We start from the raw sequence: 14,662 nt of genomic DNA on the forward strand, positions 1-14,662 counted from the left end.
ATAAGGGCATTCCAGCTCCAGAATCAGGCTCCAGCCAGCCCGCTGCCTCTTCTCTCTCTCTCTCTCTCTCTCTCTCTCTCTCTCTCTCTCTCTCGAAGTTGCTGCCAGAGTCAAAGCAGGTCCTTCACAGATGCTCTCTGCCCAGGGCTTTTTCACAGAGGGGGACTGAGTGGGGCTGGGTTTGATTTTCTGTAATGTTAATGAAATCCCTGTGTCTCTGTTGCTCTGCAGGGCTGAAGTGGTTTTAGGAAACATTATTAAGAAGAAGGGCTGGAGGTAATTGCTGCTTAGTGTCTGTGGTCGGAAGGGGGAGGGTCAGGGGCCGGGTGGCACAGGGAGAGGCAGAAGTGCCCTGGGGTCCACAGAGGGGTGAGCTGGCCTCCCAGGGCCTGGGGCCCCCTTGAAAGTCCTGACTCTAGTTACTTTGTCATGGGAAGAATGGAAGTTTATGGGGTTACTCTTAACTGTTTACTAACCCATCAGCCCCTTTTGCAGCCAACCCATCTTGCAGAGGCTTGGAAATCTCAGAATTTTTCCTGCTGGGGAGGGGAGAATATTCTAGAATGGGGGCAGCCCCTCGCTTCCTCCAGGGGGGGAAGTCATGCATGCTGCTAGGTGGCTACCACAAAAGGCAAGAGTGCCAGGGACATGGTGAGTTGGGGAAGCCTCCCTTCTCTTCCTCCCTATGTGCTGAGTCACCACGTGGGGTTTAATTTCAGTTCTCCAAGATGAGGAGGCCACTTTCCTCTGGAGAGAAGTCATGTGATATGACCAAACCAGCAGTCCACCCCTCCCTAACTTATGTATGCCCTCTGCTTTTGTCCCAACTCATCCCCATGGGTCCAGAGCATGAGGGTCACGTGGGAGGAGAGTAATAACTTCTGGAATGGCCCTTGAGGCAGAGCTATACTCTTGCCTAGGACCTGGGGGAACCCCTTCCCCCTCTTCAGCTGGAAGATTTAGGATCAGAGACACATGTGTGCCGGGGTGGGGGTGGTGTGCTCCAATAGCAGCTTAGGCCTGTGGACCTTCCTTGGACATGAATGTCTTCACCTCCCAAGACCTCCAGTCTTCATCTGGGAAGAGGGTACAGTCAGACCTCCCTGGCAGGGCTGTCTTAGGGTTAACAGGCCAGGGCTGGCCTTGTCTTCACCACGGCCTCTGGCCAGGGCGGGCCCACAGAGAGGCAGTGAGCCCAAGGGCAGCAGGGCAGGAGCCCCATCCATCTTTGTGTCCCAGGGATCTGATGATGCCCCTTGGGATGGACGCAGCTCATTTGAACCTAGACCTCCAAGCCCCCAGCCACAGCATCAGCTCAAGAGTAGATGAGTCCATGATCTCTGAGCCTTTATTTTCAGGAATGTCTGCAGCAGCTGTGCAGCCGGCCCCTCCCACCTCCCTGCCCTCTCCGGTGCCATTTAGAGGCTTAACCCCCACTGACCAGGCAGCCTCCCAGCCCCAATGGCATACCCTCTCCTGCCCCACCCTATCTGCTGCTTCTGAGCTATAATTGATCCCAATATGAATTCCTCTTAGCTCTGCTCTATAATTAAAGGATATTGCCCCATATTAGCGAATGAACGCCCTGAAAATGCCTTAGGTGACTTCTCAGGGAGACAAACATAAGGTCACCCCTCCCACAGGGAGGCCGTTATCACCAAGTGGCATCTTCTGTTGGGAAGGGGTCCTCTCTCGGATGTGGCTAATGCTGAGGCCCTGTGAAAACTTGGTTCCATCATCTTCCCCCACACACAACCTCAGGACAAAGTCACCATTGTCAGCATTTGCCTAACAAGGAATTAAAGTGGAAGAAATGAAATTCATCCTCTTTCCTCAGCTCAAGGCTGGACCCTCAGGATACTCAGCATCCATCCCCAAACTCAAAACCCCATCAGAGTCAGAGTCACCCAGCTCCCCCTCACCACCACATCCTGCACCCACCAGCCCTCTCCCTGCCAGGCCATCCGATACCAAGATTTCTTAAACTGCCATCAGGGTTTGTAGGGAAAGCCTGCCTGCTTGGGCCCCTACATGCTCAGTGTCTGCCAGATCCCTACCTGAGCCCCTCTGTCTGCCCACCGAACTTGACCTCCTCAGAGTATTTGCTCACTGCCCCACCCTCTCCTGTGGAGATACCGGCTTTTCCTTCCCTGTCCCCTGACATTCCTCCAGCCCCTCCCACTGTCCCAGCGCAGTTCCATCAGTGCCCAGGCCTAGTTACTTGGTTATTAGCTGCATTTACACGTTCTTGTCTCCTGGCTCCACAGGGAACCCTATGAACCTCTCCCCTCCCCTGGGCATGTCACAGTGCGTTCTGGGAGCCCTGTGTGAGAGTGGTCTGAGTGCAGACCCCAGAGAGTCCTAGACCAGTAACACTCCGTTTCTCTTCTGTTTTGCAGACGATCCAGCCTCGTCATCACAACCAAAATCTTCTGGGGTGGAAAGTAGGTGATGCGGAGGGTGAGATAGGTGGTGGGAAGGGGTGGGAGGCGTACCTCGGTTCTGCCAAGACTCCTGACACCTGACAGCAGCAGGGGAGGAAGGGAGATGGCCAAGAGCCTCCAGAAAGACAGTTGCCTGGTGCTTCCAGCAGGGGAAGGGGCTGGCATTGGCCACCCTGATAAAGGGTGGGGCTGTGTCTCGCTGCTGCACAAGGTGCAGATGCTGCCTCAAGATGCAGGAAAACAGCTTTACTTTGAGCATTGTCTTTTACTCTAAACTTGTTTAGTTTTTTTTGTGTGTTTGTTTGTTTTTACTTATGTGGGTTTTATGTTTCTGATTACAAAGATAACATTGTAAAAATCCTGGAAAACAAGGGAGTTGTTCAGACCACCCCAGATCCCCGTGCAGGCTGTCAGGTCTGGCTCCGGCCTCACTCTGGGCCTGGACAAACCTGGGTTCAGAGGGCATCTAATCTTGATAAATTATAGATATAATTCATTCTTTAAAAAAAAAAAATTCAAGCCAACCAGAAGTCAAATTGGAAAGCAAAAGCCCCCATATCACCCTAAGGCAGCCCTGGAAGCAGGGTCCACCCTTCCGTCAGGTGCCTACCCTCCCATCAGGTACCCACCCTCTCAGCACTCAGGAGCATGTCCACACAGCCTCTGCCGTGGCCTTAAAGTGGAATCAGCTGCACGTGCCAGTTCTGACCCCCTTTCTGTTTACCTGATATTGCATCATATGCATTTTCCCAAGACAGCCTGTTTTTCAGGGCAGAGACAGAGCGAGGCCTGTCCAGGAAGCACATCATTGAAGGTGAGGAGGAGACCTGCCCTGGGTGTGTCAGAGTGGACCCCAGTTACACAGCATTGTTGTTAGTTGCTGTCAAATTGATTCTGACTCATGGCAACCACATGTGTGCAGAGAACTACTCCATGGGGTTTTCAGGACAGAAGTAGATTGCCAGGCCTGTCTTTTGAGGTGCCTCTGATGGGTTCAAACTACCAGCCTTTTCTCGGTTGGTCATCAGGTGCCACCTAGGGACTCCAGTCCATAGTGGAAGGCCTCAAGCCTGGGTGTACCCTATGCCCTGCCCAGCCTTTCCTTCCATGGGGACCAGGTGGATCCTTCATGGAATGAGAGAGGGGAGGGGCAGTAGTGTGATGGGTGGGGCAATAGTATGATGGGCAGGTGTGAGAGTGGGTTGAGTGGGGGCCAGAGTATTATGAGAGAGTAGAAGTATGATGGGGGACCCTGTTGGCACAGTGGTTAAGTGCTTGACTACCAATTGAAAGGTGATGGTACAAACCTACCAGCTGCTCCGTGGGAGAAAGACAAGGCAGTCTGCTTCCGTAAATTTTTATAGCCTTAGAAACCCTTTGGGGCAGTTCTATTCTGTCCTATAGGATCACTATGAGCCAAAATTTTACTTGATGGCAATGGTTTTTCAATAGGTTTAAAAGTGTGATGGGCCAGGCAGGAGTGTGATGGGGGGTGGGAGGCTGGTGGGTGAGGCAAGAATATTATGGGAGAGGTGGGGGCATGGTGGGCAGGGTGGGAGTGGGATGGGTGGGGAAGGAGTATTATGGGAGGAGAGGGAGTGTGATGGTCAAGGCCTGTGTCCCCCTCCCCAGGGCAATTGTCTCCAATGAGGCTGGACACAGACAGGCCTGCTGTGAATCCAGCCTCAGCCAGGCTAGCTAGGTGACCTTGAACAAGGGATGTCGCTTCCCCAAGTCTCTGTCACAGCCTCTGTAAAATGGGGATAGCAAGAGCCCCCGCCTCCTGAGGTTCTCTGGCACAGAGCCCAGAGCTCTGCACTCAGGAGGACCCAAGAAAGATACTGGCTAGGACATGCCACTTCTGTATTTTAATGGTCTTTGTGCCTTTTCTATTGATTTTCATTTTCATCAAGGTAGTTACCCATTTTAAAAAATCACATAATTAGGAAGGTTTCCCACCCCGCCCATGCCCCCTTCCTATCCCCTAAAATCGACAATTCTGTCAGCACATCCACTCATGTTGTGCCATTTCATGTCCGGACAGCTTATAAGTGCCGGGTCTCTTTTGCTCCTCGTGGCTCCCTGTAGCCGGTGCTGGTGCAGGCCCAGGCACATTCCTTATGCCCCCCCCCTCCCTCCCTAGGTCTGAAAGCCTCCCTGGAGCGGCTGCAGCTGGAGTATGTGGACGTGGTGTTTGCTAACCGCCCAGACCCCAACACGCCCATGGAAGGTAGGTGCTCTCAGGAAGCTCCAGGGCCTGGCACAGTCCCCCATTGGATGGAGCTGCACTGACAGGAGATTCTGGGCCTGAGGCCCTGCCGCCTGAATCACTGGGCAGCAGCCTCAAAAGCAGGTGCCCAGGCCACCGGGGAGAGAGGCTGAGCTGGGCGGGAGGGAGGGGGAAAGCAAGGGCCTGAGCATGCCTCCAAGTGGCCCCCATGTGCACCCTGGCACCCCCCAGGCTGAGTGGACATCCCTGTCCTCATCCAGGTTCACACCTAACTCGCCCCTGGGGTCGTTCCATGCTCCCTCCTGTGATCAGAACTGCGTGGAATAGTCTCTCCTCTCAGCCTTTTGTAGGTGAAAATAACGAGAGGTGGGGATGGGATGCCTCTTTCCACTGTTGCGTCATTTCAGTCACATTCTGCTGGGAGGGGTCCTTCACTCTGGGGGATAAATTATTACTAAGAAGAGAAAACCATGTGCTGCACCTTGGCAGGTGGTTCTGGTTTCTCTTGGCGTTTGCGTATTCTTTCAACTCCTGCCCTTCCCATCTCTCCCAACTTCCTGCTGCCGGCGTTTTCTCATTTGTGCTTTGCTGCTCCAGGGACTTGGAAAATTAACTTGTGTTCAAGTTATTTTATTCTTCGTTTTCTTCTATATATACCTGCACACACATAGGTGTGTATGCATGTATATATATATAGATATAGATAGATTTTTTTTTTTTTTGGTAACAAAACAAATATTCTGTGAGATGTGCTTTGTGCCTCCCTCCCTGTGCCCTTTGTCATCCCATACTCCCACAGCTATAAACTCTGGTCTCTTTAAATCTTTCTTTTGTCACCAGGGGACCCATTTAGTTCCTCCAAGTCCAGGACATTCATCATAGAAGGTACACAGTGCCCATAGCCCGACTATTGACTCCCGTGTCCAAGCTGCATTTTATGAGACAGTGTGTTTATTTACACAACTCTCTTCCCCCCGATGACAAACTTCTCCATAAAATGCATAAAGGAGATAAAACTGCCCCATGAGGACATCTTGCAAGTGAAAGGAAAAGCAAAGCGTGTTGGCGCCCGTGTCTCCCCAACCTGGTCCACACGGTCATTTCATTCCTTGTTTCCTTTCTGTGCATGTCATCACCCTGCGACTGCTTGCCTTGCCAATGGCCTCTCGGGTGGCTGACCCTGCGGGTGGCCGGCCTGTCCGCCAGGTCTCTTGATTTAGGGATGTCGTGGTCAGTGCCTGAAACTTTGCAGGGGAAACGCTGAGACAGACCAGGTCTCCACAAGGAGGGAATAGAAGGGCACCCCAGATACGTGAGCCACAACACATCTTGTATTTTCTATATTCATGTTTTGTAAGCCCCTCCCCCATCCACTGCATACTGGCTCCTCGGTGGGCACAGTGTGTGGCTGCTCATGTGTGTGGCTGGGCCACCTGCAGTGTTCAGCCCTTGCTACACAGTCACACCGCTCCATCGAAATGGAATCATTTTTCTTCCTCAAGAATGCATATGTCCATGACCAAATTGGCCAAACTCTACAACACAAGGGCAAGCTCTGGTTGTGCTTGGGCCCTCAGCCCACCCCTAAATTCAAAGGCCCCAGAACCCTAGGCCAAGGGCAGGCATCCTTTTGGCACGGGGTCTGGTCTCCCTGGGAATGTAGTGTGTTCCACGGATGGAAGGGCACATGCTGGCCCGCTGGGCACCTGGCACTGCCACCTGACCCCTTCCATGTCTTATTTGTAATGCAGCAGAGAGGCCGTGGTGCTTGGCAGCAGCTAGAAGAATTTGGTCCTCATGCTTCTGTTCAACAACACTTAATACTGAGGCAAAGGACAACTGCCCCCACTTGTCCGTTTCTGGGGCCACTGACATCACCCTGGGCACAAGTGCAGAGAGCTCAGGCTCCTGTGAAGGGGTGCTGTGTCCAGCCTCCACTGCCCGGGACCCTCTGTCTCCCCAGAGCAGTCAGGGATGAAGTGCAGACTCCCACCCCAGTAGCCTTGCCCCTCCAGGCTCCTGGCTAGCTGTACCCCCACCCTGCTCATTGTATCGTGTGATGGACTCCTCAGGTCCTCTGTTATCGGAGAGAGCGGCGTGAGTGCAAGAGTGAGAGTGAGGCTGGCGGACGGGGTTTCCTGGCTCCCCTCTTGCTGGCATGTGGACATACTGCCTTGGCTGAAAAGAACCGGGAAGTCCCCTGCATGGTCACAGGTGCCCCAAGAGTGTTTCTAAAAAACTGAACAAGGGCAGCCACGCAGGAGCAAGCACAGAGTTTGGATGTGGCCAGATATCTTCCAGGGCCCTCCAGGTTCTCTAAACCTTTCCAACCAGGCACTGTTCTCATCCCTCAAGTGTGGCAGCATCAGCAGGGAGAGCAGGTGGCCTGGTGGTGGTCCTGGGGAGGGCTGGACTTCCCTCCCAGTGCTCCTCCCAGGGATTCCCAGGAGCCCTGTCCCTGATTTGGAAGGAAGGAGACAGCAGGGCTTGACCTGCAGGTGTGGGAGCCAAGGAGTGATTTTTGGGGGAGTCTTGGGTAAGTCTGCTGAGACCACCACCCCAGAAGCCCCAGCAACCTTGGGATGCCCCTGGCTCCTTCCTAGGCCAGGGCCCAGGGAAAAAGTGAGCCTTGGCCACATTTTGTTGTTAGTGGGCAACTAATAATAACTACTACTGCTGCTGCTAATAATAACTAAAATAAAACAGGAGCTCTGGTAGCATAGTGCCTAAGGCACTTGACTGCTAACCAGAAGGCTGGTGGTTCAAACCCACCAGCCACTCCTCAGAAGGAAGGTTGGGCAATCTACTTCCCATAGTGATACTACCTCGGAAACCCAAGGAGGGGTCGCTATGAGTCAGGGCTGACTTGACAGCACATAACAACAACAACAACAAAATAAAACAGTTGCCATGCATTCTGTTCCAACTCATAGTGCCATGTATGCCAGGGTAGAACTGTACTCCATAGGGTTTTCAGTGGCAGGTTCTTCAGAAGTAAATTGCCAAGTCTTTCTTTACAGACAACTTTGGGTGGGCTCAATCCTTCAACATTTTGATCAACAGCTGAGTGTGTAAGCTTTTTGCACACTCCCCAGGGACTCCAATAGTAATGATAATATAAACTCAAAAACCAAAACAAAACACACTGCCATCGAGTCAATTCTGACTCATGGTAACCCCCATTGGGTTTCTAAGCTGTGGAGCAACTTAGGAGCTCTGGTGATATAGTGGTTAAGGCATTTGGCTGCTAACCAAAAGGCTCAGTGATTTGAACCCACCAACTGCTCCACAGAAGAAAGATGGGGCAGTCTGCATCCATAAAGATTCACAGCCTTAAAAACCCAATAGGGGTCACCATGAGTCAGAATTAACTCAATGGCAGTGAGTTGAGTTTGCTAAGTAATAATATAAAGAGCTCTGATAGCATAGTGCCTAAAGCACTTGACTGCTAACCAGAAGACTGGCAGTTCAAACCCACCAGCCACTCCTTGGAAGGAAGATTGGTAATCTACTTCCATAGTGATACCTCCTCGGAAACCCAAGGAGGGGTCACTATGAGTTGGATCCGACTTGATGGCAGTGAGTTTGATCTTTTGGTTTTTGAGTGCCTTATAATTTTACAAAGTGGATTGACATACATATAGCCTGGTAACCACTTGAAAATGTGGGCCTTGACCAAAGGAACTCCTAGGGACCCAGGATGGGTGGGAAGTCACATCCCAAAACAGAGCAGCGAAGGTGCCCAAAACAAACCTAGCATTCTCCCCATCTCACCCACCACCCCCATTTTCAGGGACCTCAGCCCATCTCCACGACAAATCAGGAGCAAGCCACGTGGGGAGAGACAGGGATTTACAAGGACCAATGTTATTGCTTTGTTTTTAGAAACACTTAACCCTCCAACTTTACTTCCACACTGCACTTGGCAGCCACCCTTGCAAGCACTGTATTGTACCTGTGAGATACCCGATGCTGTGTGGCCCCAAACCCTGCACAGCCAAGAAATGCTTGAACTGTTAATCTTCAAGGTTTAGTTGTTTGAAAAACCACAACATCCCCACAAGGCAAAAAACAGCTAAGGGGGTAGGGGCTGTCATGGGGATATTTTTGTTTCTCAAAAACTTTTTAATACGAGGAAGAATCTGTTGTGTAATTGAGAGACCCTCCTCTCTCATTTAAAAGGATGGTGTGGCGTTTCAGTGACGGAGCCTTTAGGACCTTGGATTCTCTGCTGTTGGGTGTCTGGGTTGTCCCACTCCGTGACTTAGCTCTTCTCAGGACAGGCCTCCATGGAGCAGAAACCTCCACCATCCCCTGGGAGAGAAAGTGGCCTGGTGCTGGCTCATTTGAGAACATGGGCATGGGCAGAGTGGGGCTTTCCAGGTCTGCTCTGGTGGCATAGTGGCTAAGAGTTGGGCTGCTAACCAAAGGTCAGCAGTTTGAACCCACCATCCACTCCATGGGAGAAAGATGAGAAAGGCAGTCTTCTTCTGTAAAGATTTATAGCCTGGGAAACTCTATGGGGAAGTTCTACTCTGTCCTATAGGGTCACTATGAGTTGAATCGACTCAATGGCAGGGGGTTTGGTTTTTTAGTTCCCCAGCCAGGAGCTGGACCTCCTAGACATGACCAGGGCTGTACCCTGAAGCTTCCATCCTTTGGGAGCACCTGGGGCCCACGCCCTGCCCTTTGTCCCTACAGATGCCACCAAGGCCACTCTGTTCATCTCTGGATCCCATTGAGAATTCAGAGAATAAAAACAGACAAAGAAATGTGTTTGTTTACTTTCTGATGCATTTGGTCAAACTGATTGTAACTTAAACATTTATCTGGTTCTTCCCAAGTGGTCTTGCCCCCTGGTTCTCCCCCAGACTAGAGACTCTCAGTGGGGCAGTGAGAGTCTAGAATCACATCCTGTGATGTCACCTTCCCTTTGCTTCTCTAGTCTGCCCTAGAAATGTCATTGTCCATCCATCCATAACCCATTTTTCCAAGATGCCATGCATCCTGAAACGATTTGGGAAAATTGTTCTCAAGACTAGCTTCTTGGTTTGCTGTTGGCTCCTCTTCCATCCTAGAGAGCCCTTGCTCCCTATGTGTGCACACACACACACACACGTGCATGCACACACACACATGCACACAGACATAGCCAACTTGGGATCCAGGACGTACACTGCTTGCAAGATGTAATTGCAACTTCTCCCTTCCCAGTACCTGCCTATAGTATGCAGACTGTCCCCAGGTTGGGGCCCAAGTACCTGGCCCCCTCCCACCTTCAGTTTCCCCTTTTCTTATGACAGAGACCGTGCGTGCCATGACTCACGTCATCAACCAGGGGATGGCCATGTACTGGGGCACATCGCGCTGGAGCTCCATGGAAATCATGGTACAGTGACCACTCAGGACAAGGGGGTGGTTCCAGGACATGGGCTTCTGGCCTCATGTCACAACTGGCAGCTGCCATGCTCTTGCTCACAGCTGCCTCATAACTGGTATCAGGAAGAGGGATGGCATTGGGGTGGTTATGGCTTCAGGGACTTGGATCCCTGCATTGTGTGGCCCTGGACGAGTGCCTCAGTTTCCCCACCTGCAGAATAAGACTGATAGGAACACCTACCCACCCCCACCCCCAACACACACACACCCCTTGGGGTTGCTTTGAGAATTAACTGAGAGAACAGGTTCTTAGCTCCTGGCAGAAGTTCTTAGCACAGCAGTCACTCAGTGATGATGCCAGTGTTAGCCCCTGTTTGGCTCTGGGTGCTCTAGGTGCTACTGAGAGGTAAGGACTTCGTGTGGACTGACTCCCAGTTAATCCTAGTGAGGTGAGTGTGGCAGTTGTCCCATTTTTCAGACATAGAAATTGAGGCACAGAGAGGTTAAGTAACATGCCCAAGGTCACAGCAGGGCCGAGAAGGGAACCCCAGCTGTGCATCTCAGAGCCTGTGCCAACTTGAAGCATGACTTACTGTTAGAACTCTGGGCTTCCATCCCATAATCCCTGATGTTTCCACTTCACTCAGTTTCCAGGACAGCATCCCACTAAGAGTCAGAAGGCAGCAGAGGCCAAGCATGGCAGGCATTTCTTGCAATTTCTGGGGTTTGCTGGAAAGATCAGCAGGGTGCCCTTTTTCTTCTCAAGGGCAGGTATCTGCGGGAGGGGAGGTGTGGCGGGGAGAGGTCTTAAAAGGTGGAGGTTGCCACCAGTCCTGGGAGAGCATGACTCCCAGCAGGAAGTTGTCCCTGGGAGGAGGAGGTTCTCCTCTAGTGAATCCCAGCTTTCTGCTTTGCCAAAGAAATTAAGCAGGCTTTTCATTTCAAGTTAAACGTAACTATAAAAGCCCTGGGATTCCTCAGCTTCTGGCCTTTGTAATTAACCAGTGAGCTGTGCAGTCACACACCTGAGCTCACCAAGTGTCAAGATCCTTATCCTCATTTTACAGGTGGGAGCACTAAGTCTCAAACTAGAGCAAACAGGGTATTTCAGGATAGCAGGCAGGGATTCCCCAGGACCCTTGGGCTACAAGTCCCAGAAATGGGCTGATGCTGGCCCTCTCCCTCCCGACCTTGTGTCTTCTGCCACTGCCAGCTGGACCCTAGGGGAATAGTCAGAGAAAAAGCAGTAACAGCAGAGGCAGCAGGTTCCAAGAAGCCACCATGAGCCAGGCCCTGTTTGTTGTGAGGGCTGTGAACACTGCTGGCTCATTCGACCTGCATAACAGATCAGGAAACTGAGGCACAGAGGGCTAAGCTCCTTGCTCAAGGGCACAGAGCAAGTAAGTACTAGAACCCAGGTCTCACGATGGCCCTATACTTTCCCCTAATCCCTTCCAGCCTCAGAGTCCCGTGACCCTCCCCCTTTTCTCAGCTCACCATGGCTTAAGGGCCCTTTGGGAAGCAGTGGCAGTTGAGGCCTGGGCAAGGGGCAAGGGCAGCCAGGCCAGCCATTTCCTGGAAATGCCTTCGTGCCTTCTGCTGCCCCTTGCCATCCCCCATCCCCCCTGCCATGCCCCCAGGCAAGTCCTGGGCCACTGACCAGCTGGCTGGCCAGGGGGGTGATCATGTGGGTTTTTTTGCCCCCACAGGAGGCCTACTCAGTAGCCCGGCAGTTCAACCTGATCCCACCCATCTGTGAGCAGGCCGAGTACCACATGTTCCAGCGCGAGAAGGTGGAAGTGCAGCTGCCAGAGCTGTTCCACAAGATAGGTATGCTCCTGGAATCCCCACCCCCACAGCAGAGACACCCCACCCCCAAGCCCAGGCCATCCCCAAGACCCTCGCTGCTAGGTCAGGAAGAAGGCCTAGGCCTGATCTTGCCTGGTTTCTCTCCTAGGAGTAGGCGCCATGACCTGGTCCCCTCTAGCCTGTGGCATCGTTTCTGGAAAGTATGACAGTGGCATCCCACCCTACTCAAGAGCCTCCTTGAAGGTGAGGGAGCCGGTTCAGGGTGGGGCGGGCACCAGGGGTGGGGCGGGGACTAGCAGGGCCAGGACTTTGGAGAGGTGAGGGCTTTGGGCAGGTGCCTGGGTGTTGAGCAGGTTTCCCTGGGCCACAGAAATGAATCAGATCCCATGTGATGGGAACATGGAGCCCTTCTGGGCTGAGCCCCAGATGAGGAGGTCCCTTCCCCCCACCTGCCTTTGTCCCCATCTATGGGTCAACATTCACAACCTGTGCTGGGTCCACATGTGCCATTGGGGACTCCCCCTCCTTCATGCACCCCTACTCTCTATACCATCACCAAGAGCTCTAGAGTTTAATTCAGTGCTGGGGGCTGCAGAGCCCCATACATATACACTTCTGGAATGGGGAATCGGAAGCAGAGTTTGAGGGATGAGGGGCAGGAAGAGAAAGGCATGCTCAGGCCACTTCAGACCCAGCACTGGAGCCCTGTCTGCAGGTTCAAGGACAGGATGGACTGACTTGCTCATCCCTGCCTCCCCAACCTACAGCAAAGTCAGAGAACCCCCTGGGAGGCATTGGATCCTGGGGAAGGTTCTTGGATTCCCCAGCCCAGGCCTATCCCCTAGCCAAAGGAGACAGCACACCTCCCCCAGACTCCAGCTTCAGGGGAAAAGGGAAGTCTATGCCCCCACCACCTCTTCTGCTGCCTTGTTACAGCTGAGATCCAACCCCAGTCTCAGCCAACTGTGGACCTCAGAGTTCAATGGTCCTTCAGTCTTTCTGCCGCCCAAGTCTGGCTCACAGACATGATTAGGCCTGGGGGGGGGGGGGGATCCTGCCCTGATTTCCAGTGGGGATGAGAGCTGCTGTTTGGGGAGAAAGATCTGGATAGAAGTGCATTCAGAGGTCCAGGTGACTTTCCCTCACCTGTGGGCTCCCCCATACCCAGGGCTACCAGTGGCTGAAGGACAAGATTCTGAGTGAGGAGGGCCGGCGCCAACAGGCCAAGCTAAAGGAGCTGCAAGCCATTGCTGAGCGTCTAGGCTGCACCCTCCCCCAGCTGGCCATAGGTAACGTCTGGGGTCCTGAGCAGTTTCCCCCTGCTGGCCATAGATATAGGTCCTAGGTATAAGGTCAGGGCCAGTATTCCTAGGGAGCTGGGGGATGGTCCCCAAGTATACAAGCTATCCTTACATTAGCCAACAATGGGTAATGGGGCTCCCACACTCATGGGGAGAGGACAGGGTCCTTAAGCACTTGAGCCACCTCTCCATTGTGAGGTACTCAATGCCAGGGCTCCTCCAATACCAAAAGCCCAGCTTGCCCTCCAGCCTCATTTTAAGAAAAGCCCCCACCCAGCACTGCTGAGAAAGTGGGCACTGAGCATTGGGTTTGCCAGGCCTCCCCTCTGGGGACCCATGTCCCCTAGACAAAGAGGCTAGGTTTCTCTAGCAGGGAGTTTGAGGGGCAGAACCAAAAAGAACCCGTGCAGTGGATGTGTCCCCCTCACCTGCAACCTTGCTGCCCCCAGCCTGGTGCCTGAGGAATGAAGGAGTCAGCTCTGTGCTCCTGGGAGCTTCCAACGCAGACCAGCTGATGGAGAACATTGGAGCAATACAGGTGAGCACAGGGCCTGCTGAGCAGGGCTCGGTCCCCATCCCACTCTGGGTAGCCATAGTCATTGAGCACCTACTGTGTGCCAGGCACTGGTCTAGGTGCCCAGGATACGTTGTGAACCACTCCTCGCACTTGACAAACTCACTTTCTAGCAGGAATGGAGAGTAAACACTACATGCAAGAAATAAGTAAATTATTATATGTGTTAGACATGATAAGCACTATGGGGAAGAGAGACAGAAGCAGAGCAAGGTAAGGAGGCACAGGAATGCCTAACTGGAGACAGGAGAGTGGAGCTGTGGACCCACGTTTAAAGGGTGTTGTCAGGGTAAGTTTGAAAGGTGACATTTGCACAAAGCCTTGAAGGAGGTGAAGGAGTGAGCCATGGGAATTCTTGGGGAGGAAAGTTTCCAGGCAGCAGGAACATTGATCCAAAGCTGTGGTGGGAGTGAGCACAGCACAGCCAAGAAGAGCAAGGAGGCCTGTGGGCTGGAGCAAAGGACAAGAAGTGAGCTCAGAGAGGAAGGGCACAGAGCTCCAGGGCCCTGTGGGCCCTTATGAGGACTTTGATGTTTATCCTGATTCAGGAGCCAAGGAGGGACGTGATCCACCTTCAGTTTTAAAAGGATCCCTCTCTCTGACTCGAGTCCCTGGTGATGCAAGCACTCAGAGTGCTTGGCTGCTCACTGAAAGGTTAGAGGTTCAAGTTCACCCAGAGGTGCCTACTTTCCAAAATTCAGCATTGAAAACCCTGTGAGGCCCAGTTTTGTGCTGACACACCTGGAGTCGGCGTGAATCAGAGTGGACTCGATGGCAACTGGTTTCGTTTTACTTTTTTTCTCTGACTGAGTCGAGGAGAGACTTTGGGAAGCAAAGGAGAAGCAGGGATGTGACTACAGTCACCCAGGAGAAAGTTAGGTGCTTGGAAATGGGAAATGTGTTGGATCCTGGATGCTTTTTTTTT

General features: G+C 52.6%; 1 protein-coding gene across 1 annotated transcript in view; it reads left to right on the top strand.

Moving 5' to 3' along the window:
- Positions 1–14,662, top strand: part of KCNAB2 (potassium voltage-gated channel subfamily A regulatory beta subunit 2) — a 55,481-nt gene that overhangs the window by 34,917 nt on the left and 5,902 nt on the right. Inside the window, exons 5-14 of the mRNA XM_007942565.2 lie at positions 232–276; positions 2,400–2,444; positions 3,215–3,258; positions 4,588–4,674; positions 5,515–5,559; positions 9,978–10,063; positions 11,763–11,883; positions 12,011–12,105; positions 13,031–13,151; positions 13,613–13,701. Of these exons, the coding sequence (XP_007940756.1) occupies positions 232–276; positions 2,400–2,444; positions 3,215–3,258; positions 4,588–4,674; positions 5,515–5,559; positions 9,978–10,063; positions 11,763–11,883; positions 12,011–12,105; positions 13,031–13,151; positions 13,613–13,701 (778 nt within the window). The remainder of the gene's footprint in view (positions 1–231; positions 277–2,399; positions 2,445–3,214; positions 3,259–4,587; positions 4,675–5,514; positions 5,560–9,977; positions 10,064–11,762; positions 11,884–12,010; positions 12,106–13,030; positions 13,152–13,612; positions 13,702–14,662) is intronic.

The sequence above is a fragment of the Orycteropus afer genome, unplaced genomic scaffold (assembly GCF_000298275.1).
Source record: "Orycteropus afer afer isolate SDZICR_OR568_19922 unplaced genomic scaffold, OryAfe1.0 scaffold00094, whole genome shotgun sequence".
Taxonomy (NCBI): domain Eukaryota; kingdom Metazoa; phylum Chordata; class Mammalia; order Tubulidentata; family Orycteropodidae; genus Orycteropus; species Orycteropus afer.